Raw genomic sequence first — 26,414 nt, 5'->3', positions numbered from 1 at the left:
TGTCCGCCGGTTCCCGCCTTCTTCTTCCGGATGAATACAAAGGTTTTATTCATTACAGTGGTGCCGAAGCCCGGGAGAAGGAGGGACGCGCTGCTGAAGATCCCTCGCCGCTGTGGTGAATCCGCGGTGCCATCGAGCTGGTGAGGAGTGTGCCGCCATGGACGCTCGAGGCGGTGGGCTGGAGCGAGTTGCCGGGGACGGGCGAGCTCGCTACCGGCCGCCCACGATGTGGAGAGAAGGCTGCCGCCCGTGAGGGAGCGGAGGAGTCGGCGCCGTTCGCCAGGTGGCCGGAGCCTGCTGCCATCCGCCGGAACGGGGAGGAGCAGGGTACGGGGAGGAGCAGGGAACGGGGGACTCCTGCCGGCTGCCCAAAACCGGAGGAGCCGTCGCCGTCCACCGGGCGGCGGAGGAGTGTCGTGCCGTCCGCCGAGGGCCGTCCAGTGCCACCGCCAGGCACCGCGGAGGAGATCGCCCAGCTGGTGTAGGGCCTAGCTGCGGTGCGTCTGGGAACCGGCATTTTTTTTTTTTTTTTTCCTCTCTCCCCTCTCTCGTCTCTGTCGCTCCTCCTTCCATCTCCTTTTCTCTCGCCTCGTCTGTCCTACCCCCAGGTTCCCGCAGGTCCCCGTGAGCGGCCCCCCCGGAGGGGGGGAGTAGAGCGCAGTCTCGGGAGTACCCCCCGGCCTGCGAGGGGCGATGGGGGTATGTGACGAGTGGGGCGGGGCCGAGGGACATGGGAGCGAGGCCGGTGGAGTGATTGGAGATGAACTACACCTGTTCGACCCACCGGTCTCGAGGCCCATGGAGGAGATGGAAGGATATAAAACTGGAGCGATGACAGTGAAGGACGAGAGAGGACCAGGCCTGGGCTTTTAGTTGTGTTTTGGGTTTTATTTGCGCGCACCAGTCGTCCGTGAGGGGCTGGCGCGCTGTTTTTGTGTTTATTTTGTTATTAAAATGTTTTTGATTGTCCGCCGGTTCCCGCCTCCTTCTTCCCGATGATTATTAGAGTTGATATCATTACAATATATATATATATATATATATGTACATATACATATATATATATATATATATATATATATATATATATATATATATATGTACAGTATATATGCACATACAGCAAGGTTTTTTTTTACATTTTTACAAAATGCTCAATAAAGAATGTGATTCAGGTGTGCTTTTTTATTTTTTATTTATTGGTTATATATTCTATAGTATTTGTAAAATACATATATTTTGTACATTAGCCAATTTAATATATATATATTGCGAGACCCGTTGAAATCTATGAAATTTATATATATATATATTAATTTCATAGATTTCAACAAGTCTCGCAATCTCTACAACTAAAAAAAAAAAAAAAGTTTCCCACTTATAATTGACATTACAGTAGCATCAATGTAAATTCAGTTCATCAGTACAATCTTTCTGACATGAATTGAACACACCATTAGATTAAGGTCAGTTGATACAGACACAAAGCATTCATTTTTAACTACAATATATTTGTCATGAAAACCTCTGATTTGTCATTTGGATTCATGCGTTTTGACTTTCAATTGTTCTGCTGAATAGAGAATGATCACAACAGAAAAAAAGAAGGCAGAAGGACAGTGTTTAGCTTAGAATGCTATATTTTGTCAGCTCATGTCAACTACAAAGAGTAAATGCTGTGAAAATGTGTTTTGTTGGCTAGTTTGTTAAGTAATTAATTAGAGGTTTAGTCCTGCCATTCTACAGTACATCACGCTTGTGATGATTAATTGCAGCCCGTTACAAGATACAGCCGAGAGATCAGGAGCCCACATTAGCCAGTGTTTGAAAATGAGCAAAGCTGAGCAAACTTATTCATTTCCCTTCAGTGAGCAACAAAGGCACATCTGCAGCTGAAATCATTCCGCATGCAAGTAACTCATTGCACACAGATGCCGGCCCCTAGATTTGCTGTCATTGTGTATTTCTTTTTTGCGCCTGCGGTGTCTTCATTTGGGTTCTTTATTCATTTATCTTTCTTCTGTAAAAAATAATGATATTACTCGTAAGATTAAAATAAAATAAAAAGTTCCATGGTTGAGTAATTGTTTTAGACAGGTACCATTGTGTTTGTTCAAATGTTAGCATCTTTACAATGTGCAGAATGATGATTATAAAGTCTTCAGTGCTGAAACCCTGCAAGCAGTTCCAGCTAAAACAATTCACTTACTCTGAGCAGGTTTTTCTCCTAAAGATTACATCTTCAATTGTTTTCTTTCTCCCAGTGAAAGTGAGTCATTGTTAGTCTTAGACAGTAAAGTTATTGTGCTTTGTTCCAGAACCATGAACACCAGAAGCCTAAAGATCCATTAAATAGCAAAGACAATTGATAGTGCCGCCTTCTCTCTAAAACACAAACCCTATTTAGATATTGAAAGAATATTTGTCCCAGTCATACAAGATATGATCGATATTTCTGTACATTACCTCAGAACAAAGGCAGAGTTTAGAGCTGCATAGATTAGATGCAAGTTCTACAACAGTGCAACCTTTGCTGCAAGGTGGAAATCGATGCAGAATAGCCTGAAATTATTTCTGATATATTTACGGAAACCATATTCTCAACATTGTTGGTGTCTTTAATCATGTCAAAATCATTTACTCTAATCATGAGTGGTTGCTAAAAATGTAAGTAAAAAAATTTCACTTTTAATTTTTTTTTTTAAACATTCACTTTTATGATAATTTTTTTTGTGTGTGATTCAGTGTCCTGATCATTAAAAATAATAATACTTATGAGAAGCATATTATCAAAAAAAAAAAAAAAATATATATATATATATATATATATATATATATATATATATATATATATATATATATGGATAGTAACATGTAATTTAAAAAATATGATGATATAATAATTAATAACAACATAAAAAGAGAAATAAATGATTATAACATACATTTTATAACAATAAATAATAATATCAAAAATGTAATGAATAAATACTATATAGATATTCCCCCATGCATGTGTGTGTGTGTGTATATAAAATAGTAAAGCACTTTATTATTATTATTTTTTTATTCAGATGCCCAATAATAGTCAATAACAACAGAGACTGTGGAAAAGTACATAAAAACAATGTCAGCAAGAATGAAAGTTGTTATCAAGACCAAAATAGGCTTTTCAGTTATGTGTGAAAAATAAAATACTATTTATTTGTTTCTTAATACTGATAACAATACTGTTAATACATGGATTGTCTCAATAGATGGATGCAAAACGAAGAAAAATAATCACTAAACAGATAAATCTCTCTTTTATTTCTCAAAGCTGTCTGTGACAGAGTATCTCCATTGTGGACACATAATGCCTCATTTCTGCTGATAGCAAAGCTGCTTTTTTGACTCGTGTAATATTGCTGGGTCCTGGCCCGTTTCACACATGCTCAGGCTGAAGATTTGAGGCCTGAGTGACATTACGGCATGTATCAATCATCACTTGGAATTACCAGAGCTGTCAGTCAGCTCCCAACCCCCTTCTTCATGAACTTTCAAGGTGTCTGCAACATTCACCTGGAGCACAGGCTTCGGAAACATACCGCAACAGATACAGTGATCATAGAAAGTGGCAGAAAGAGCCTTTATTAGAAAAATGAAACTTTGACTTATATACATGTTTATATATCTTGTAACCCAGCACATGTCCTGCAACCACATTGTATTGATATTTCTCAAGTCACATATCAGACCTGTTCTTTTAATATGATCTATGTACACATAAAAAAGCAGAGAATGAAAAAAAATATATAATAATAATAATCTGAACACAATACGTTATGTTCCAAATGAAATGTACTTTAGAGAGAACAGGGGATATGTTTAAAACACCCCACTGAATTAGTACTTTCTCATGCAATTTTGTAATAGCAGAAATGATTTCATTAATGCAAATTTGTGTCAGCTTTATGTAAGCAATTACTTCAAACTTACATTAAAAAGTTCTTAAGACATTTCAGTATGCACACAGGTGATAATGCTTCATTATAAAAGAACATTTAGGCAGCAGGTCACATGGTTTCAGTGATAAATAGGTTATAGTCACATGACAATCGCTGCCCGCCCCAGTATAAAACGCTGTTCTAAAATAATTTCTACTTTTAACCACATAAAATATGGATGCAAAGCTCACAAGAACACAAGTGGTTCTCTTTTTTTTTTTTCATTTGAGTCCACTACGATCAAAATCGTCCGTTTCACAAGGAAGGCAGCGTCCTTTATTCTTTAATAAGTATTCCAGCAGCTCTGTGCTCAAACAAACTCAAACAACCAAACAAAGAATTAAAAAAGATACTTTCTGCCTCCTTTAAGGTCGGTACTCACTAAATCACTCTCTGTCCTTTATTTTGATTCACTATTAAAATAATCAAACATCAGAATTTCTGTTACTGGAAATGCATTAAAGAAATCAAAACCAGCATTTAAAAAAAAAAAAACTTAAGGTAAAAAGAAATAATCCTCACATAAGTAATGCAATGATAAAAATGGCATTACTGAAAGAGCCACACGACTGATAAGAGTGTTTCCGCATTGTTTCCAAGCTGCCAGTTTTGCCCCTGCAAACGTCTTCCTGAGGGTTATAAAGCAGCCTGAGAACGAAAGGGAGTGAGCTGCAGACGACACAGTCATGCATGAGGACTCTCGCTCCTGTCTTTAGCCACCTACCCCTTCTCACTGTGTCTTGTGCGGCTCTGGCAGATGTAATTTGAGCTGAGGTGATTTCTCCTTCAAACTACCTCGATGGGAACACAGCCAATGATGCAGTGACAGTAGAACAGCTTGCCTGGCAGCCGAAAGGGCCTATTGTTCTTACTACACTGCACTTGGCAAAATATCATTTCGGGAAAGAATGGAATTCAAATGGTCTTCCATGTGGATGCAGAATTGACTTAGAAGGAGATCCATTGTCATGTTTAGTAACGTCTCACATCCCTACTTCCATAGTTCACTTTTTGATATTCTGTCCTATGCCATCATAAAACTCGCCTCAAAGGGAAAGAAAATTGGTTTTGTATGTATCTTTTAGTCTAATGGGTTTTTATGAAAGACTAACTCGTGGTGATGGAGGCATCTCTGTTATCTGAAAAGACTTTTAAAGTGTAAATATTCAGCATACGGACTGAGCGCCTTTAGCCGCTGATCCAAAACGTCCCTCTCTTCACGATCCACGGATAAATGTAGAAAAACACACATCTCTGCTGAAAGAAGTGGAGCGTAACAAACGTGAAGGACAAAACAGATTAACCCTTAACTAGCGTTTAAGGTGTAACTGAGAAAGTACTCATTTTTTTTCTGACTTAAAAATCCTCCCTTACTGTATTTTAGAAACTGAACTACAGTGCTTTGCCTAGTCTAGCTCGTCTTATGGAAATAATCAGCATCTGAGCTACACATCTGTGTACTATTCTATGAGAGGTAAATAAAACCAAAAATATAATATAATATATATATTTTAATAAACTACAGATGGCTTTTGCATAGCCAAAAACTGCTACATAAAATAATTCCACCCAGTTCATCTGTATCCTGTTGCAATCAATACCTGACCTGTGTTGCTCCACCCGACTGCCTCCGATAACCTTCGACAAATACAGAACGGTGAAGTAAAAAGTACATTTTGGTTTTCAAGATGTTTCTGTGTAAAAATCCCAGAAGTTTGGCAGCCTAAACGATATGCCAGAGTGGTCGCAGAGCTTTGGTTCATGAGCAAGATGGATTCGTACCCTGCAGTCTCACAACGGCTCATATCTATGAACCAAAGAAGCCAGTTCTCCTCACATCGATCTGTAGGCATGCTTGATCCAAGCTCACCTTCAAGTGGATTGACAGTATTTACTTATCTGCCGCAATACCTGCAGTCCCAACACCCAGCCCTGAAATGTTCAAGCTTAAAAAACTGCAGGGCTACAATCCCTGATAACAAACTGCATGGAGACTCTGAAATCGGACATTTTGATGCAGACTTTGTGAGTCATTTTTTGTACACGCCATTACAGAAAATGAGTGCTACTGTACAGACCTGTGGAACCCCCACAAAAAATAGTTTACTCTGTATCATCATAACTTTCATGAATTATTTGAGTGTGAATTTACAAGCAAATTTACAAGTGTCATATATTCAAAATAGTTGTAAAGTCTTTGAGGAATTAAAAAAGCTCTATTCTTACAGCAAACCATAGATAATAGAGAAAATCAAGAAGACGTCATATCTTTGGAGGGATAGCAGGCCCGAATAGGACTTTTTTCTCTCTCTCTTTACAGGTTAAGTCTGGCCTTATATGTGACAGGTAAGACACAGAAAGCATAGCTGGTGATGTTTTCACCTGCCAATCGAGGAAGAGCAAGGATATTCACCTCGTCTCACAAAGGATACAAAATCAATGCAGATGGTGCTCTGTGATTAATACTAGAGGCTAATACCTTGCTTACTTCCCCAAAACAGCAGCTCTGCAACATAAATGATCATTTTCTTTCCATATATATGCTATATTTGCACCCTGTTACAAATAATGTGTGATCATAACATCATAACAAAAACATAGAAAGAGTTACAATTGAGTTGCATGCCATTATTATAATTCATGTTCATGTAATCAAAATACATTTTCCTTAAAGACCGGGGTTATTACAAGGGTGAAAAAATAACTGAAAAACAACTTGCAAAGAGTAAAAACAATGTATGGGATATATGATTACAAGACTTTGATATTTTACATGTGCATATGCACATTAGCTTCTTAAAGCAGCACTTCATATGATGAATAAGTTCATGATTATGATACTGATGACATATTCAAGATAAGTGTACAGTGAATTATGTCACATTATTGAGGAAGTTCAGAGAATGCAAGTCTGGAATGAGAGCGGAAGCTGCTAGAGCAGTCATACAACACGTTCATGTTGATACACATCCTGTTTTCCAACAAACATTGGAGTCGTAAACATAAAGATCATTTCAAAGATGGCTGAAAGATTCTCTCTAAACTATATGAAAGTCCTTGGACAACCATAGCGGATTGGAGGAAAACATGCCAAAATGCAATGTGAATGTGCCTTTAGGTGGTGTAGAGAAAAAGTTACACAAAATGACACAGAACCATCCTGAGGTATTTGATCTAATACACGATTTGGCTATGTGTTCTGATTCACATTGCATGGAGTTCATTGAGTGTGTCTGTACAGTATAAAGTTTAGTAATAGGTCTGCAGAACAAAGGTCTTGCGTGGTAGTCCTCAATGTGAATATGGTGTTGATCGTGTTACAGACTGCAACAGAAAACCAATGCTCTAGTTCAGACTTCAAGCTTCACAAGTGGCCCTCTTAATGAGTGAATTGCAACCGCGAAGCGAGGCTCCGTCAAACTACATTAAACAAAAGTCTTCGAGAGGTGATGTTCCGATTCGGTTTCACAGTGTACAGTGACAGATGGAAGTTTTGAATGAAATAAATGTGAGACAAACTTCCATTGCAAAAACTTCCCCACAATCTGGAAATGGAAGATCAACATAATATTCCCTGTTGAACAACCCACATACAGATCAAGTTTTCATTGCACAGATGTCCACCTTAGCTGTCTAACAAAATCACCTTAATGCAAGTATAACTTCAACTGAAATAAGACAAGAAAAGAAACACACATGCAAAAGAAATCTATTTCTGACGGTAATATAGAAGTTCTGTTTATAAAGCAGAGGTGGGTAGTTAACTAATGATTATTGTGCTACCAAATAAGATATAGAAGAGACTAAATTCTAAATAGGATTAGGATTAGATTAGAATGCCAAAAATCCCAAGTCTATAGTAATAAAAGCAAAAATGCAATTGCCGAGTGCCATGGATGAAATACCCTTGCTTGCCTTAGGATCAGGAACTTCCATGCTAGATCACATTTTATTGGCTTACACTTGACTAACTCTCTTTCTGCAGATACCTGCCCAGAAGAAACCTCTGGAAAGTGCTCGTATAAGAAGAGCGGTATCTCGGGTACTTAGTAGATGTAGGTGACTGTGGCATTCTAAGTGAGTAAATAGTTCAACTACACAAAAAAGCATTAAACATCTGACTCGAGACTAGGTATTTTCTTATACACTCGTCTATTGCTAAACTGCGAAGAGTTGAGAACCCGGGGAGCTGAGTATGCACTAGTCTTGTTGGCTACATAAGGCATTACATGCTCTGAAATATACATGTCATTGGGTATTCGACCGTCCCTGGAACAGTATGAAGTGGTGGACTTCACGGAGGACCTCAGATTGTTCTCGTTCCTAGTTTTGATGGGAGCCAACTGTTTGTAAATGTCAGAGGAGCTCCTGCCGTGGACCAAGCGAGTGTCATCCCGTACAGATTGCATGAAGGGGTTGTCCGAGGGGTAATCAGGGTAAAGTGACTTACTACGCTTGCTTTCCTCTAGGTTTCGGTTAAAGAACATGGACCTGCTGCCGAATAGTTTGTCAGCCTTGATGTTTAACATGTTTGCATAAGAGCTATCCTCCAGGAAGCGGTCCTTCTCCTTTAGGCTGACGCTCCGCACCGGCCGGTTCAGGTCAATTTCTTTGGGCTTCTCAAGCATGATGTTGTCAAAGGAGTGCTGACGGCTGAGCCTCAGTCTGTTCCTCCTCTGTACGTGTGGCCCATCTGTCTGAGGCCAGTAGTGGCTAAACATGTCATCGTGGTGCATGCCAGGGCTGATCATGGCCTCCTGCAGCATTTGGTCCTCACTGATGTCATACAGGTTGCCCATGTGGAGGCATGCCTCGCACCGGTTATACGGTGATCGTAGGGCAGTGTACGGCCCAGTGCTGTAGTTGGGTACCTTAGAAAGACAGCTCCGGCAATGAGTCTGTTTGAACCGGTCGTTGCTTTCGTGAGGACTGAGATTCTTCTCCTTCATGCTGTAGTGTTTGTTATAGATGCTTTCTGGCAGAAGATCTGATTCACTTTGATGTAGGGGGCTGCTGTTGAGATGTATGATGGGCTGGTCACATTTCCTGTAATTGTCATTGTGGTCTGAGTAAATTTCGCCAAAATCCAAATCATCAGTTGTCAGGCCTCTGCCTTCTCTGTAGTGTTGTGACTCTGAGTGCAGACTCAGCTCCCGGTCAGAATCTATGGTGTATATTTTCTCTCTGCCTGCTCCGCCCTCCTTTTTGTTTAAGTAGGACAGCTCTACTTCACTGCAATCCCTAGGGTATTTTGACGTCATCGATCTTTTTTTTAAGTTATCCTTGGCCTTCAGGTGCTTGTTATTTTCTGGATCCTTGTAGGAGTTTGCCCTGCTTGAGCAGTCAGAGATATCTGAGTGTGCTGTGTCCTCTGGCAGGTACCTCTGACTCTTCATGGACAAACGGGGATCTAGGGTATCAGACCCCTGAGTTTGACGCAAAGTATCCACAGATTTCTTCCACAGAGCTCGGGGTTTTGCATTGGTCTGGGATGTGTCTTCACTCACCGCCACCTCTACAGTATTAGGGTTTGATTCATTGAGGGTGAGGGGATGCTGACCTTGGAAGATGTAGTTGTTTAGATGATCCTTATGACGGTTTGCCAGATATGCCTGCAATTCACTGGAGTCTCCATAGATGTCCTTTTGGGCATAGCTACGATTGTCAGTGTAGATGAAGTTCCCTTTCTCTGCCATCATGTCCATGATCATGGGGCTTGCCGAATGCATGAACTCACCACCACGTTTAGGAGAGTTCATCCTGGAGCCGCTGAGGTTGGTCATATTAGTCATCTGCTTGGCAGACTTGATAAGCTTAAGCATGTTGGACTGTGGACTGAAGTCCAGGTCAGATGACTTTTTCTTCATGTCGATGTGAACACCATGAATGCAACTCCATATACCCTGTGGAAAAAAAGAGTGAATCAAGTTCAATATTCATACATTAACCATGATGTCTGTGACTTGCAAATGTACCCATCAGTGTGATCAAAGAGCGCTTATGAAGTTTTTAATTAGGGCATAGATAAAGCCAGTGACACAGATGCCTTCAAATTTAGAAACAAATTACCAAATTTCCTTTAAAAATTATCCTTTCCTCTTACAATCTCTGTGAATCTCTTTTCCCCAGTAAACACTTACATCAGTTATGCTCGAGATGTCCAATACCAGCATTTCAATACCTTAAAGATGCTAATCAGATGCACCATATTCTCTCACTGAGAGCATGTACACAATCCCATCAGGGATCAAAACTAAACAAAGACATACTGAGCTTTTGGCTATGCTAGAGATCATGCTGTCAAAACAGACTGCTGCACTCTCATTTTAACCTCCCTGGCCATGGAAAAAAATCTAAAATCTAATTTCTGACCAACTTTTCTTTCAAACACTGCCCATGTCAGGCTAAAGAGTGAGCTCAAATGCTAACTGGATTACCACTGACACTCTCAGAATTAAAATATTTCTGTCCCTAATGTCAAGGCTGATTCAGCAAACACCAAAATCAGTTTTTTTAACAGTGTCTCACAACCACTATGTGGTCTATTGCAGTAATATGGGGTGACAGCAAATTACCGCTTGATCTCAAAATAACGGGTGCAACATTTGTCCCAATGTGTTTTATTTTATTTATTTATTTTTTGCTTTTCATACTACTTTATACAGTATGCATATGATTACAGACCAGGCTTATGCACTAAATACATTTTATGCACTAATGCACTAAATGCACTAAATTCATTCTATACATGTAAAATGGAATCCTGCCCTGCCCAGAAGCTTACCCTGCTGATGGAGAAGAGAAGGCCAGGTTTGCCCGAGCAGATGCCAGTGAAGCAGTATCTGAGTCTCCAGTAGAACAGGTGCTCCCAGACAAAGGTAATGAGGCTGAGACCCATGGCAGTCGCCAGCATGTAGAACACTCCAGCCATGTTGTCCACATCCAGCTGGCTGCTCATTACCTCGTTCTTCTCATTGTGGCAGATCCCAGTCAGCCATTGAGCCTCCAACTCCTCCATCTCACCTGAGGAGAGACACACACACCCAGGCCCACGTCATCAATCAGCTCTGTCTCCCAGTGTGCAGGTGGGCTGCTCTACTACCGTCCAAAGACAAATCCTCCTGTTCCAAAACTCCCTTATGCCCTAACATGTCGAAGTGAGGATCAGTAAAATTTTACACTTCAACTTTATCCATATGTTAGCACCATATGAGATTTTTTTTCTCTTTCTCTACAAGGTGCAGCTGCCAGGAGGATAATTCTGTCATTTTTCATGCTGGCGTATAGCACTACTGTGAAGCACAGCGTATAGTATGGAGAGAGAAAATGCTGCAGATATCTATGAAGGAAGCACCCTGAAATAAAACTATGCTAAATAATTTAACAGATGGACATTGCTGATGGACATGAACACAACACATTCTAGTTCTGGCTTCAATGCACAGCATAAAAAACTCTTTAGGGTAGACATTTTCATTTATTCACTTAGCAGAAACTTTTATTGAAACAGATAAGATAAGAACTGACAGACATATTTTCAACATAGAGACAGTTGCACTCATAAATATGAATATGAATCATTAACACATAATGTGCCTATGTTTTCTAGCATGCACAACATTCTGGACTGCTGCTAGGCATGCAAGCACTTACCATCTCCAATAATAGCCAGAATGGCCAGATCCACCGAGCGTTTCCAGGCTGATCCTTTCTGCAGGGCGATGCCGTAGCCAGTGGTAGCAAAGATGTAACCACTACCAATGGTCACTAGTTTACACCCCTCATCCCTACCAGCCATGTAGTTCAGCACAGCTGCATCATATATGAAGGCATCCAGTTTGCTTGTGAAAAGAAAGAGCACATACACTATTCAGATAGCAAATAGAGAGGTTACATTTTCTGAGTCATTCTTATGCCTTAACACCACTGCCATGTCACCAAAAGCACTGAATGAATCATAACATATTTTATCTTTACAGCAATAAGGCAGATGCAGGGGCACAAGATAAAGGTGAGAGACAGAACTGTTTGCGACCAAACCAGAAGCAGTGGAGAGAAAACCCTATTTAATTGACTTTGGCCTAATGTTTTATGCCAGGGATTAGAAAATTTTAGATTTTTATTTTATTTTTTTTTTTGTACAAAATATATAGTAAGAAATAAAAAGGCTGCATACTTCACAGAACTGTTTGGTTGTAAAGTATTAGCCTGCATCCTGCCATTGTTCAATCTAACTTGTTCATTGGTGCTTGTGAGACACAATTCTAGTAATGCTCTTCTCTTTAACACTTCTTTGGAATAATATTTGTTCGGAGCAGTGCAGTAAATTAAAAACAAAAACAAATGTATCACATTATGTAAAAACACAATATGTACAGTCTTAACTATATAAATAAATTATTTTTTTAGTCCAGATTATATATATATATATATATATATATATGTGTGTGTGTGTGTGTGTGTGTGTGTGTGTGTGTTTGTTTGTTTGTTTTATTTTATTATTTTTTATTTTATGAAAAAAAAAATTAATAACAGACTGAAATGTAATATTATAAAACTCAACTCCACCCGAACCCCCTCCCCCCCCCATCATGGTCATTTCTTGACCATTTCTTTTCCTTTTTTTTATCATGCTAAACCCTAGATAGACAGTTGTAACTCAGCTGTAATGTAAGGAAGTTTATGCTTCTTCATTAGACAGCCATCATATGACCAGATCATGACTGAAATCATCTCTTAAATTTGTTTTAAACTGCAAAAATCTGACAAAAAATCATTCTGTGTGCACCCGACTTTAGACCCCACCAACACACTGACATTTGGAGCCAAGGTGGGCTGCTTGACAAACTCGATCTCTCTGTGGAAAAGCCTTTGTCTAAGACTCATTAGTCTGGTTGTCTGACATTTTCAAGAATGTCAAATGTAACTCAGGGATCACGCTGACATCCGTGATTTGTTCAATGATTCTTTTGTTAACGGTGGATCTGCAGTATGTGTAGTGATATGCCAAGCTGCGAGAAATGATGCAGTGCACTTCCAAAGGAAATCATCTACGCTTTATTAATATACTTTAAGGTAATTAAAAATGGTGCATATGTACCCATCTTCAAATATATAACGACACAGCCTTGCTGCAGTTCAGAGAGATAATGAAAGCTGTTTAAAGGGGTTATGTGATGTTGCTAAAAAGAACAATGTGTTTATAGGGCAGCAATACTGCTCTCTGGGAGCTGCAGCATAAATGGCACATAACATAAACCCACTGCTCAGGGTGTGTTTTCACTGCTGTGTGTGTGCACTTTGGCTGGGTTAAATGCAGACAAGGGCATAACTTTGGGTCTACCATTGGGGTGGTTAAACTCGCGGCATATTTATTAATTAATTTATTTGTTGAATAATTTTCTTGTGTAAAAGATAACATGCTAATTTGCATAATTTAATTATGCAATCCCCCCCAAAAAAACGGGTGACTGTATTGGAGCAAACAGCAACTTAAGTTACAATTCAGTGACATTGGTTCTACACAGTCCCTGGCACCCTCTGGCTTTACCTCATAGGACACTGGCAAACGCACATCTAGCCAGCCAACTCCAGTCAACAAAACAAATCATCAGCTAACTCAGTGTTTCTCAAACTTTTTCTGCCATTCCCCACTTCGGAGGTAGGAAAAGGGTTCCGAGCCCCACCCAATCACCCCAACAAAATGTTAATAAACTAGGCTTAAAGTTTAACTGTTAAAATGTGTTTTATCAACATCACATTTTAAAAACTGGACATCAAATAACAGCATTAAAAACTTTCAAATAGAGAAAATTAAAGTGGAATTATATTATCACTTTGCATGAAATAAGACTCAAAAGTAGATAAAAAAAAATTGTGATTGCATTTAGCCTCTAATAACATCAAATTCAGAAACTGAGAAAATATGGACTAACATTAGTTGTGCTTTGATTCATTTTGTCACTTTGCAAACTCCATGCAAAAAGAAAAAAAAAAAAAAATAATCTCAAATTGAGTCGGAGGTGGTAAATTCCTAATAATGTACGTATTTTTTTTTTTTAGGAATTTTAATAAGATAGATACGTTGCGCATACAGCTCAACTAACTTGATCGTTATAAAGGTGTTTGAACAACAAAACACATCCACTTGCACATATTTCACAATCGGAATATCAGATATATCCTGCTATAGCTAACAAATTTGTGAAATTTTGAATAAAAAAGGAAATAAAAGCAGATCAACAGTCATTCAGCGCCATTGTGGCTGCGGTGTGACAAGCAATGAATGATGCGTCTCCATGGGAACAATAGTGATACTACGATCAATAACGGTCGCCTTTAAAAAACTTTTAAACTTACTGTGAAAAGGTTAAGTAAGGCTTACATTTAAATATGTCTTTGTTTTCTTTTGAGTGTATGTTCAATAAATAAAGGAATTAAAAAGATGGGCACAAAACCTGTTTGTCATGTCTCTATTCCCCACACTTTGAGAAAGGTACCTCCGTTTGGTCAAGATTTTTCTTTACTTTTTTTTTTTTTTCTTTTTTCGGCTGGTGTCAACAAACAATGAAAAATCGTTATCTGGCTGCCTTTCAGTGTCCTTTTCATCTTTCCGTCAGCTTTCTACAACCATTCATCCCAGCGACTGCGCAAAATAGTGAACATGAACTTGGTAGAGAAAGCTGGTTGGTTAATACCAAGTAATCGGTGCGGTGGGCGGGGGGTACATTACAGATTATTTAAAATATGATACTATCTTTCTTGCTGGCAAATGAAATTAATAAAGAAAACGAACAAAAGTATTCATTCTGAATATTTCGTATTTATTTTAATCTGAATGATGTGATGATATTGGGGGGGTTATATTAGCTGGATCTGATTTTTGGGGGGGTCATGACCCCCGTAACCCCCGTTCAAATTACGCGCATGAATGCAGAGCATGAATTCTGAGTATAGGTCAACATAGTTGGCTGTATGTCACGTCACTGTAAACTTGCAAAGACTAAAGTTTCAAATCCAAAGAGATTTTCTTTATAAAAGTTAAGATTCAGCCATGCCCTCCTAAAACGCCTCATTTAACCACTGATGATTCAAACGTGAGTTTTGAGCAGTGTAGTGAGAAGTGCTTGTTGTTTGTCATTTCTCCGATCACAAATGCAGACATGATTTTATGTTAACGTGGCGTGATACAATGCAATGCATAAAAAGATAGTATAAGTCATTATAATCCATAATTATGTCCTCACTGGATGCAACAAATGCCTTATTTGTAATGGGCTTTATTGGTTTAGTGAGATTTTGCTACAGTACATCCCAGTAAAACAGATGGTAGCATAATTCAGATGCAAAATCTTTTATTAACTTGTACACCTGCTCCAACCCTAAACCTACCCTTGCAGTAGGAGGAATACAATGTTGATAGCATAATCTGACAGGTAGCATTATTTGTTAGAACACCGGGACATGCATCACAGTATGTTGAGAGGCGTAACATTTCTGTCACACACCAATCACAGCACACTAGATAGCTGGCCAATCAGAGCACACTTCACTTTTCAGAATGATTGTGTCAGATGTGAATGTGTTTTTTTAACCTTAAAACGCATAAACACATTTCATTACAGCAAATGTTTGCTTTAGTAACATTATATGAGCCCTTTAAAAAAACTATTGACTATTTGTAGCTTGATGATGGCCTGGATACTCATTTGTTTGTGTGTTGTACTGTTTGTGTTCCGCATAAGAAGGAAAGCCATAAAAATTTGTAAATAATAACAAAATCATATTTTTTGGGTTAACTATTCCTTTTATAATAACTATGCCATTTTAAAGAAGCACGGCCAACATTCAGTGTAAGGCAATTATATGCCAGCAAAAACAATGACTCATTCACTATTTCACCCATTCTGCTCAGACTGACAGGATAAACACAGTGAGAGTGTGCTGTACATACCCAGTCTTCAAGCTGACCAGTGCATCGTTCACCCCGGACTGATGGTACTTCACCATGTACTGGTGCATGTCGGGGTAATTCTTACGTATGTTCCTCTCTGTGCTGCCATTTGGAACCGTTCCAAAGCGGAAAGGAGGGGAGTAGGAGTAGGGACTCTGAAACTGCAAAGTAAAAAAAACAACAACAAAAAATCTCAATAAAGGCATAGCAGGAAATAAAACGCTTCCATGGCAATAAATAAAAACGATTAAAAAAACACTTGAAAATTTAGTTCTATCACTAACACTCTTAAAATGACTGCCTCTAATAAGAACCAATAAGTAGTTTACAACCCAAATCTTTTGAAGTTAACAAAGATCTTTTCTTACTCCAGTACTTTGGAAAACCTTCATACGGAAACCATATTGTACAGTAACAATAATAACTTTTTTAATCTCTTAAAGAGTAAAAGACAATTTAACAATCCTCTAGTTTTGATATTAAATACTTTGAAGAACCTTCATGGGCACATTAAGTTTAAAACTAATTATCAACATTGTGAAACATTTTGTACAAGTTCATTTTACACTAAATGGAGTATTAAAGAAATGTTTGAGAGGAGTTTGTTAATCTAATCCTGCCAATTTATGATGCAATTTTTTATGAACAGCTGCTTACTTTTTAAAATTCAAGTTCTTTATTAGCATATTTGCTTCCATGAAGAAAGTTTAACATCCATAGAACCTTCTGACTGCACAAAAAGGTTTCTTATAGTGGGAAAAGGTTTTTAGATGTTGTTAAAATGTTCTTCACAAAAAAAATGGTTGATTTAAAGGGATAGTTCACCCTAAAATCATAGTAATGTTATTAATAACTCACCCTCATGTAGTTCCAAACCAGTAAGACCTCCATTTATCTTCGGAACACAGTTTAAGATATTTTAGATTTAGTCCGAGAGCTGTCAGTCCCTCCATTGAAGCTGTGTGTACGGTATACTGTCCATGTCCAGAAACGTAAGAAAAACATCATCAAAGTAGTCCATGTGACATCAGAGGGTCAGTTAGAATATTTTGAAGTATTGAAAATACATTTTGGTCCAAATATAGCAAAAACTACGACTTTATTCAGCCTTGTTTTCTCTTCCGTGTCTGTTGTGAGAGAGTTCAAAACAAAGCAGTTTGTCATATCTGGTTCGCGAATGAATCATTCGATTTAATCGGATCTTTTTGAACCAGTTCACCAAATCGAACTGAATCGTTTTGAAACTGAAACGGTTCGCGTCTCCAATATGCATTAATCCACAAATGACTTACGCTGTTAACTTTTTTAATGTGGCTGACACTCCCTCTGAGTTCAAACAAACCAATATCCCAGAGTAATTCATGTACTCAAACAGTACACTAACTGAACTGCTGTGAAGAGAGAACTGAAGATGAACACCGAGCCGAGCCAGATAATGACTCGTTCACGAGTCAAGAACCGTTTCTGTCGGACTCGTCCGATTCGAGAACCGAGGCGCTGATTATACTGCGCATGTGTGATTCAGTGTGAAGCAGGCCGACACACAGAGCGTCAGAACCGAACTGATTCTTTTGGTGATTGATTCTGAACTGATTCTGTGCTAATGTTATGTGGCCAGGTAAACCGAAGGCTTGCAATCATCGCCAATGACGTCATTACGTCGAGCGGAAAAGAACCGGTGAACCGTTTTCTTCAACTGGTTTATTGAATCGAACTGTCAGAAAGAACTACTGGTGATCCGAAAACCGATGCAACCGGTTCTTGACTCGTGAACGAGTCATTATCTGGCTCGGCTCGGTGTTCATCTTCAGTTCTCTCTTCACAGCAGTTCAGTCAGTGTACTGTTTAACTACATGAATTACTCCGGGATATTGGTTTGTTTGAACTCATAGGGAGTGTCAGCCAAATTTAAAAAGGTAACAGCTCATTTGTGGATTAATGCGTATTGGAGACGCGAACCGATTCAGTTCGATTTGGTGAACTGGTTCAAAAAGATCCGGTTACATCGAATGATTCGTTCACAAACCAGATATGACAAACTGCTTTGATTTGAACTCTCTCACAACAGACACGAAAGAGAATACAATGCTGAATAAAGTCGTAGTTTTTGTTATTTTTGGACCAAAATGTATTTTCGATGCTTCAAAAAATTCTAACTAACCCTCTGATGTCACATGGACTACTTTGATGATGTTTTTCTTACCTTTCTGGACATGGACAGTATACTGTACACACAGTTTCAATGGAGGGACTGAGAGCTCTCGGACTAAATCTAAAATATCTTAAACTGTGTTCCAAAAATAAACGGAGGTCTTACAGGTTTGGAACAACATGAGGGTGAATTATTAATGACATAATTATGATTTTTGGGTGAACTATCCCTTTAAGAACTGTTCACTGAAAAGTCCTTTGAGGATCCCAGAATGGTTCTATGGCATTGCTACAAAATCCCCCTTTCGGAATGTTTTTTTCATTATTATTATTATTTTTTTTTCTTAAAGAGTGCACCATGACAATTATTTTGGCATAATTTTGATAAAATTTATTGCTAGCTTCATTAATACGTAGTCCAGGTGGGTATTTAGGGCTCGAATTGGATCTGAGTTAATATGTCGTTGATAAGGGCCTAACATCATTGGACTAAGTCCGGCAGCTTTGCTTAAGATTCTATTTTTATCCTTTCTTTAGACACTATTCTGCATCACTCATATGACCAATCTGCCAAAGAAAAGAATCACTTTGCCGGAAGACTGCAGATGTGTTTGAATGTGTTTCTTTATTGACTATTTGACCAGAGTTGTGGCTCTTTAATGTGTGGCTTTGCTGTGATGCACAGGCTGTGCTGTGAATGCAGGACCGGGGATCTTATTTTAATGAACTGGATGAACCATATGCATTTGCTTAAGTGTTTTAGCACACATGCTAATTTTCAACACCTGTCCATGGGAGGCTTTAAAAAAAAGAAAAAAGAACAGTATCAAACACTTCATCTTAAGCTATTTCCTCTTGCTCTTCATATCTTCTTCTTCCTTAAGCCCAAATAATACATTAATTCAACTCCCCTCTCGATTTTTATTTTAGAGAACTGACATTGCATGTCTTATTATAATACTTATATATACACTCCTATCTGGACTTGTATAGACTCTCTGTATTTTGGAGATGAAATTTCACATTACTACACTCTACACCAATCACAAATGCTGACCTTACAGTAAAACACACAAAAAAGTCCCATGACAGCTGAACGAGACAAATGATTCAACTTTAATAGAGCTTACTGCTACAAAACAGAGTTCATAATCTATGTGAAACAGCTTTAGGCTTTGTTTTATTTGTGATTGAAGAGATTCTTTTTAAACAGGATATTTTATACTTGCCAGGATGGGCTAGTAGTTCAGATTTGTACTTGTTTTGCGATAAATTAGATCTCCCACACAATAAATAAATAAAAATATATATTGTATTGTATTGTTTTATATTATATTACATTATAATATAAAAAGGCACTGGGTAGTCTGTCTTCTGTTTTCTCTTCACATACCAGTTCTGCAATGCAATGCATAGTACTTTTTAAAGCTTCCAAGCATGCAAATTGTTTTAAAGAAGGCTCAACCTCATCATCATCCGACACTCACAGCAGCATACTGGTGTGGTGCAGGATTCTCATGAAAGATTCTTGTGCATTCTCTGCCTGAAATAAATACTTATCAGTTGTGAAGTCTTTGTTTTCATGTAAAGGAGGAGCACTCATTAGTCTCGGATACAAGCCTTATGAACAAAACATTCAGCGCCCGACATAACTTCAAGCCTGCAAAGAAAACACTCTAGACTGCAGTAAATACTCAGCAGAGACTGCAACATCTTACCAAAGTTCAAACTACTTTGTCGAAACCACTGCCATCAGAGGCGTAGCTTTCATTAGATCTTTGGGAGACACACACACTTTGTCACATAATCAAGCAATAAATATACTTACATGACCTAAATGCAAAGTAAACTGCATATTACTGAATATTAGATAGATAGATAGATAGATAGATAGATAGATAGATAGATAGATAGATAGATAGATAGATAGATAGATAGATAGATAGATAGATAGATAGATAAAAAACAAAACAAAAACAACATAGTACATTTGTATACAAAAAAAACAAAAGTACATTTGAACGCTATAGTGTATAAATAATGTTTTACCTTTTTGTCGCTTAGACCTGTCAATTGGTCCGCAAATTCCTCCTGGATCATGAAGGCAGCCAGGTTGGCAGTGTAACTGGCCAGGAAGATGACAGCGAAGAAGGCCCAGATGGACACTATGAATTTACTGGTGGTGCCTTTGGGGTTTTGCACAGGCACAGAGTTGTTAAATACCAGGCCCCACAACAGCCACACTGCTTTCCCCATGGTGAAGGATGGTCCGTGGGGGTCTGCGGAAGGTGCATTTTCAATAACATCCTTCATTTGTGCCAAAGTATTTCTCAGTGATTTAATTTTGGAAATAACATTATCTCCCCTCTAGAGTACTTGCAGAGAATTAAGCCAACATACAGCACCCTACTGCTCAGCTGCTAATCTTCATATTCTTGAATAGTTCATCAGCCTTTTGTTTTCATAAAAGTGGGACTGCATGCAAGAGTTCACCATGAAACATTACAATAAATATACAGAAGCTAGAAACGGTTCTTTTGTAAGGTTGGTGTAGAAATTGACAGTTGATTTATCTTTAGATTGCTTTGACGTGCCTCCTTTTAGAAAAAGGACAAATCAAGACAAAGAGAGTAATGCTTTTTAGTGCCACATAACAAAGGCACTCCAAATGAGGCTACATGATTTAAATCTGATCCACTTGAATCAAATGAAAATGAATTGAACTTTATTGAACTAACTCGGAGCCTGAAACCACTCAGCGCCGAACATGGTGAAATTAAGTATAAATTAAGCCTATATGTTTCACAAAAGAACAGGGGATTTGTGGTGCAGATGTGAGACACTATCAGAGCAGGGCAAGGATTTTCAAGTGTGCCTGAATCTGAAAGACTGACTGCATTGCGGGGAAACGGAGGAGGAACCGTGGAGGGAGGGAGGGAGTGAGTAGCTGAGAGAGCTAGTTACGTACCTTTGCCCTGAGCGAGGTTCCTGTTGAAGCCCAGTGGGCTGATGTACTCAAACATGAAGACAGCCATCGCAGTCACCAGCAGCAGCATCACAAACATCATCACCCACACAGACGCGCTGAAGGGCTCTGCAGCGAAGGAGGAGCGAGAAACAGGTAGATCAGGAAAAAAAGTCACAGTCAGTGACTATCATCCAGGCATTCTGCGTGATATGTGACTATAGACAAGATGAAGAGATTAAAGAGCTTTACTGTGGGAAACAAATGCGAAAATGGCGAGTGTCCATAGGGGAAGTTTCTCAGAGCCTGTAATTACTGGCCTTATGCTAATTAAATAATGGCTTGCTGATCTAGTGCCATCAAGCATATGAATCTAAAAGCGACCCACTTCAGTGGATTGGTGGGCGACTCTATCGGCCTGTCGGATCTGCGGTTTGATTGGTGGGAAGACTTCAATATTGTGACAGGTGGAAATAAGACTTGCCCTCACGGTCGTCAAGAAACCGGCTGCTGTGCCCTACAGATAGTTACCTAAAAACGCTGATGGAGAGACGGTTCCGTTGCTACGGGATACCATCACACTAATCCCTGTTTCCACGAAGGGGACAGAGAAATCGATGACCTCTGAACGCTCCTCATTGATTGTCAGGGAGCCCACGGCCATGACTGCTTTTTTGTTCACCACCTGCGGAAGGAGACGAGATGACACAGAGGTTTAGTCAAAAGCTGCAAGTTTTTATACAAAGTTTTTATACAGAACACCTGGGACATTTCAATTGATTTTTGCAGCCAAATGAAAACTGAGTTGCAGCATTTCACTCTCTCTAGAGCCAAATTGCACAAATATCTACATCCTTTTTTCCAATTTTACATTTGATATCAGGCTTTGACTGTTACAAAATTACCAGTGGAGAGCGCGCAAGAGCAACTTTATTTAATCTAATTTTGTTTAGCTCCATAAATGGAAAATCAGCATTCGATAACAAATCGCATCGGCAGATTTGGCTATTGAAATCTTCTCACCTCTCCCACCATGCCATTCCACACGTTGTTGATCTTCTTCCCGTGCTTCCCGTTGGTCACTAGATAAAGGTCATAGGTGAACTTCACATTCCGAGCGATTTTCTTGAGGATGTCGATGCAGAATCCTTTGCAGCACTTTTTAATGTACGTTCCTCCTCCCTCAGTGGTGTTGCTGATGGATAGAGCACATTAATCACAGTTCAACTTAAAGCAAAATATCTGAATCATGATGTCAGGACCATTTCACGCTTAGCTGACTGATGAATTTTCTGGATTGTTCCATGCATAGGAAATAATATATATGGCAGTATTGCAAGTTTTGTGCTTTAAATATGGGAATGTATGCCTAAATTATTCCGATGTCTAAGTCAGCAATAATAATAATAATAATATATATCTATATATATATATATCTATTATATATATATATAAATAATCTTTTTTTTAAGAAAGAAATACTTTTATTCAGCAAAGAAGCACTAAATTGATTAATAGTGAAAGTAAAGACTTACAGTACATTGTTACTAAAAAATATATTTCAACTAAATTTTGTTTTATATTAATGAAAGAAACCTGAAAATTGCATCACTTTTTCCACAAAAATATTGAGCAGTAATGTTTTCAACATTGACAATAATGTTTCTTGAGCACTAATTCAGCATATTATACTGATTTCTAAAGGATCATGTAGACTGGAGTAAAGGCTTCTAAAAAAATCAGCTTGGCCATCACAGAAATAAATTGCATTTTAAAGTATATTCAAATGTAAAAAAAAAAATATCACAATATTGCTGTTTTTACCGTATCAAATAAATGCAGCCTGGCGATCATAAGATCAAAAACTTTTAAAAATCATACCGACCTCAACATTTGAATGGTAATGTAGAAGGAAACTTTAACCCAATTGATGAAAGAAATGTTAATGACCACAAACACTTATCAGTAAACTAAAACTGACAGAATGGCCTTTTGGCATTTTTAAACAAAGTGCTCTCTCTGGACCGTAATGTATCAATTTGACAGATTTAAAAGTATATTTATTGTCACAACCTAAATGTTTGAGGAATAAATCTGAGCACAGATGTTAGTCTCTGATTTCATGACAACACATATCACACAATATGTCAGTTTGTTACTTTATGTTTGTAAATCACACAAAAAAAGGTTAGGCACAAATAACATTTTAATCTCACCAGAAACATGAAATTATGAACAACATGATTGTTGTTATTTTTGTAGACCTCCTTTAAGGCAGTTAGTATACAGTATACTGCATGTGTGAACTAACTTCATGTGATTTTCACTGCATGTACACCGTAAGCAATCTCTGTGTGAACAGAGCAGGATTAAGCACTCAGAAGAGGAGTCACAATTGTATTAGCTGCAGTGTGTCTAAAGCATATTTTGGACAGCAGCCTGCTTGCGCAAACCATTCGCTAGCTGGGATTACAGTACAGTAGGTATAGTGTGCTGAAGCATGAACGATAAAGCCTTTCGCTGCTGGCAGTGGAGAAATTTCTTAATTACAATGAATAATAGGTCTTTCCCTTGAGAGCCTCTCAGGGAGCCATCAAGGGAGTGCCAAACCTCTGGTGAAAATTGCAGTCGGCTGGAGATTTCTGATGCCTCATAAAGACCACCGCCAATCTGTGCCGACTTAATTGCAGAGGGGTTCCTGTTTTCACGAGCGAGAATGAAGACAATTCTATTTACAAGGCAATCAAGATGATCATTTCATTTGGACTGAGGGAAAGTGTCCTGTTTTTAAACATAGTCAGGAGGGGTTGACTGGAGTAGACCTGCATAACTCCAGCTTACATTACGTCAAGTGTTCATACACTTAACTTTTATTTATTTCTCAGCAGAATTTATCCTAGAGTACTACCTCACCCAAATATAGTCCTGTTTACACATAGTATTAAAATCTGGGTGCTCCAATCCCAAGCAGTTTGCCAGATACATTAATGTTTATACCCAGCAAGGACTAGGAGTGGCACTTTTATAAAATGCACCAATTTACAATTTAATTAATTATCAATTTTATTAACTTAAGAATAAAAACGTAAGTAAACAAATCATTTTATTTTTATATTTATTTTATTCTTTATTGTTACATTGAACTACATACAGTATTTTAAACAAGCCAATATTTGATTTATTCAACTTTAAATTTTTTAATTGTTTTATATTATTATAATTTACTTAGGCCAACTTACGCCAAATGAATAAAGAAAAACATTTGGCAAAAGGAAAAAACAAATGCAAAGTTGCAATTTAAATTATTTAATGATTTTTTTTTTCTTTATTGTTACATTTAATTACATATTTAAACAACAATCAGATTAACCGTTTTAAATGTCAATTATTATTATTACTTTTTTTTTTTTTTAGATTTGTGCATATTTTGTTTATATGCAGAGATCGTTACACTGAGTCAGGAATGAGCAAAACTTTTGGTTTTGTCCAAGACAGTTTACAGAACACTTATTACAGGGACACTCCCCCTGGAGTAGCCTGGGGTTAAGTGCTTTGCTCAAGGGCAGAATGGTAGTGGTTAATGGACTGTCCCTTGTTGGGTTTAAACCTATAACCTTTTTGTTAACAGGATCTTTAACTCACTCACAAAAGTCACTCTGGGGGAGGCATGTTCTGGACATAATTATGAGAGACTGGTGTGAATATAGAACACTCTCCAATTAGCAGACAGTTGTTCAAAGTAGCTAAGCTTATAGAGAAAAGTGTACTTTAGAAAAGAAAAAAAATGACAGGGTTGCAGACAGGACAAGAGCTGCATTAGTAATCATGCCACCATCTGTGAGTGGAGCATATCCACTGCAGAGTTCAGACAGACAACACTTAAATTAGCCAAGCCACCTGGGAACCTCATTTAACTTTTAGATTGAAGCTAATTAAAACTCGGCTCTCTATGTTCTTTAAACAGATCAACAATAAGAATAAAACACTTATGAGTGTACTTTGTCTCCACAGATTTCTCCCATGCACGCCAATTCCTGCTTCTCGCTGTGACCTATTTTTGCTATCGCCATGTATTTGATGTAGTCCCAATGTAGCCCCAGATGCAGTCTGCATGCAACAACTTTAAATAGTTTTTCAGAGACCTCAATATGATGCAAATACTTCCATTATGTCTTACCAGAGAAAGTGCATGTGCACTGTGTAAGCCTTCATTACTGGAGATGCCAAAGGTTGAACAAAACAAAACAAAAAAATCTTTGAAAAATTACCCCACTTAAGAAAATTATTATTAAAATAAAAATAACTGCACCTCAAAATATGTGCATTGCATAAGCCTTCATTACTAGGGAAACAAAAGTCTGAAATATAACATAAAATGACATAAAATACAAAATATTCTGTTTATCAAAATGATTAAAATAAAATAAAAAATTCTACAACATTTAGAAGTGAATTTTCACATTTAATCACAAAATAATTTGCCTGATTATCCTAGCTGCTCCATAACCTGTACCTGAACAAAATAAATGAGTCTACAATGCAGATACAGTCTACAAATGAAAAGCTGAGCTATGAAGTTTGTTTACTGTTATTATGTTAGATAAAAAGCTAATTGTAAATCCAGCCGAGCACTGATCTCATGAAAGCAGAGGAGTGTTTTTGGCAGCAAGAAGTGGCTGCATGCCTTCTGACTGCAGAAATGAATAAACTTTCCTGTCTCCACAATGAGAGAGACACACATTCGACTGCCTAAGCAAAATCCAGTTTAAAATCAATCTCTTCCCCTCTGTGCTGGCTATGACGCACACAACGAATTCCCCCGGCTCCTGCAGAGGTTCTATTCAAACTCTCACAAGGCAGAAACCATATTATTACAGAGTCTTCCTCCCGTTTTGATACCCAGCGGCAATAAGAGCGGCTCTCCTATGTCACCAGACCACTGCCTTTACTACACCAATTACATTCTCATGAAGACACACTGTCTGCTATGTTTGTTTCTTCATTTAGAGATTTTTTTTTTGTGGCAGGCAATTCTGATCACTTGCCAAGACTACATAAAGTGTGAAAATCTAGGAGTTAAATCTAAGAGGTAAGTAGTGATAGTCTGAGCTGATAGAGCTGACAACAGGCTTCAGATATCTGAATCCTGACATTTGCTTTTAAAGAACAAATATCTTAGTGGCTCATCAGAGTGATCCTCAGCAGCAGCTAAAGTAGAGGGTAAAACGACAGCTGAGGATACCAGATGAGCTGCTGTTCACACATCATCATATTTATCTCTGACAAAGATCAGACAAGAGTCTTAGACTGTCTGTCTGTCAGACTGGGCCAAAAAGTTGAATCTATACACAAATACAGT

At 38.3% G+C, this 26,414-nt stretch overlaps 1 protein-coding gene across 1 annotated transcript in view; it reads right to left on the bottom strand.

Moving 5' to 3' along the window:
* Positions 1-3,048: 3,048 nt before the first annotated feature.
* LOC132149076 (glutamate receptor ionotropic, NMDA 2A-like) overlaps positions 3,049-26,414 on the bottom strand; it is a 148,973-nt gene continuing 125,607 nt past the window's right edge. Inside the window, exons 6-13 of the mRNA XM_059557994.1 lie at positions 22,079-22,250; positions 21,587-21,740; positions 21,059-21,184; positions 20,140-20,369; positions 15,940-16,100; positions 11,640-11,827; positions 10,771-11,009; positions 3,049-9,889 (exon numbers count right to left, since the gene is read on the bottom strand). Of these exons, the coding sequence (XP_059413977.1) occupies positions 8,096-9,889; positions 10,771-11,009; positions 11,640-11,827; positions 15,940-16,100; positions 20,140-20,369; positions 21,059-21,184; positions 21,587-21,740; positions 22,079-22,250 (3,064 nt within the window). The 3' untranslated portion in view covers positions 3,049-8,095. The remainder of the gene's footprint in view (positions 9,890-10,770; positions 11,010-11,639; positions 11,828-15,939; positions 16,101-20,139; positions 20,370-21,058; positions 21,185-21,586; positions 21,741-22,078; positions 22,251-26,414) is intronic.

Source organism: Carassius carassius, chromosome 9, assembly GCF_963082965.1.
Source record: "Carassius carassius chromosome 9, fCarCar2.1, whole genome shotgun sequence".
Classification (NCBI taxonomy): Eukaryota; Metazoa; Chordata; class Actinopteri; order Cypriniformes; family Cyprinidae; genus Carassius; species Carassius carassius.
The sequence above is the reverse complement of the archived record's forward strand: the minus strand, read 5'-3'. Positions and strand labels throughout refer to the sequence as shown.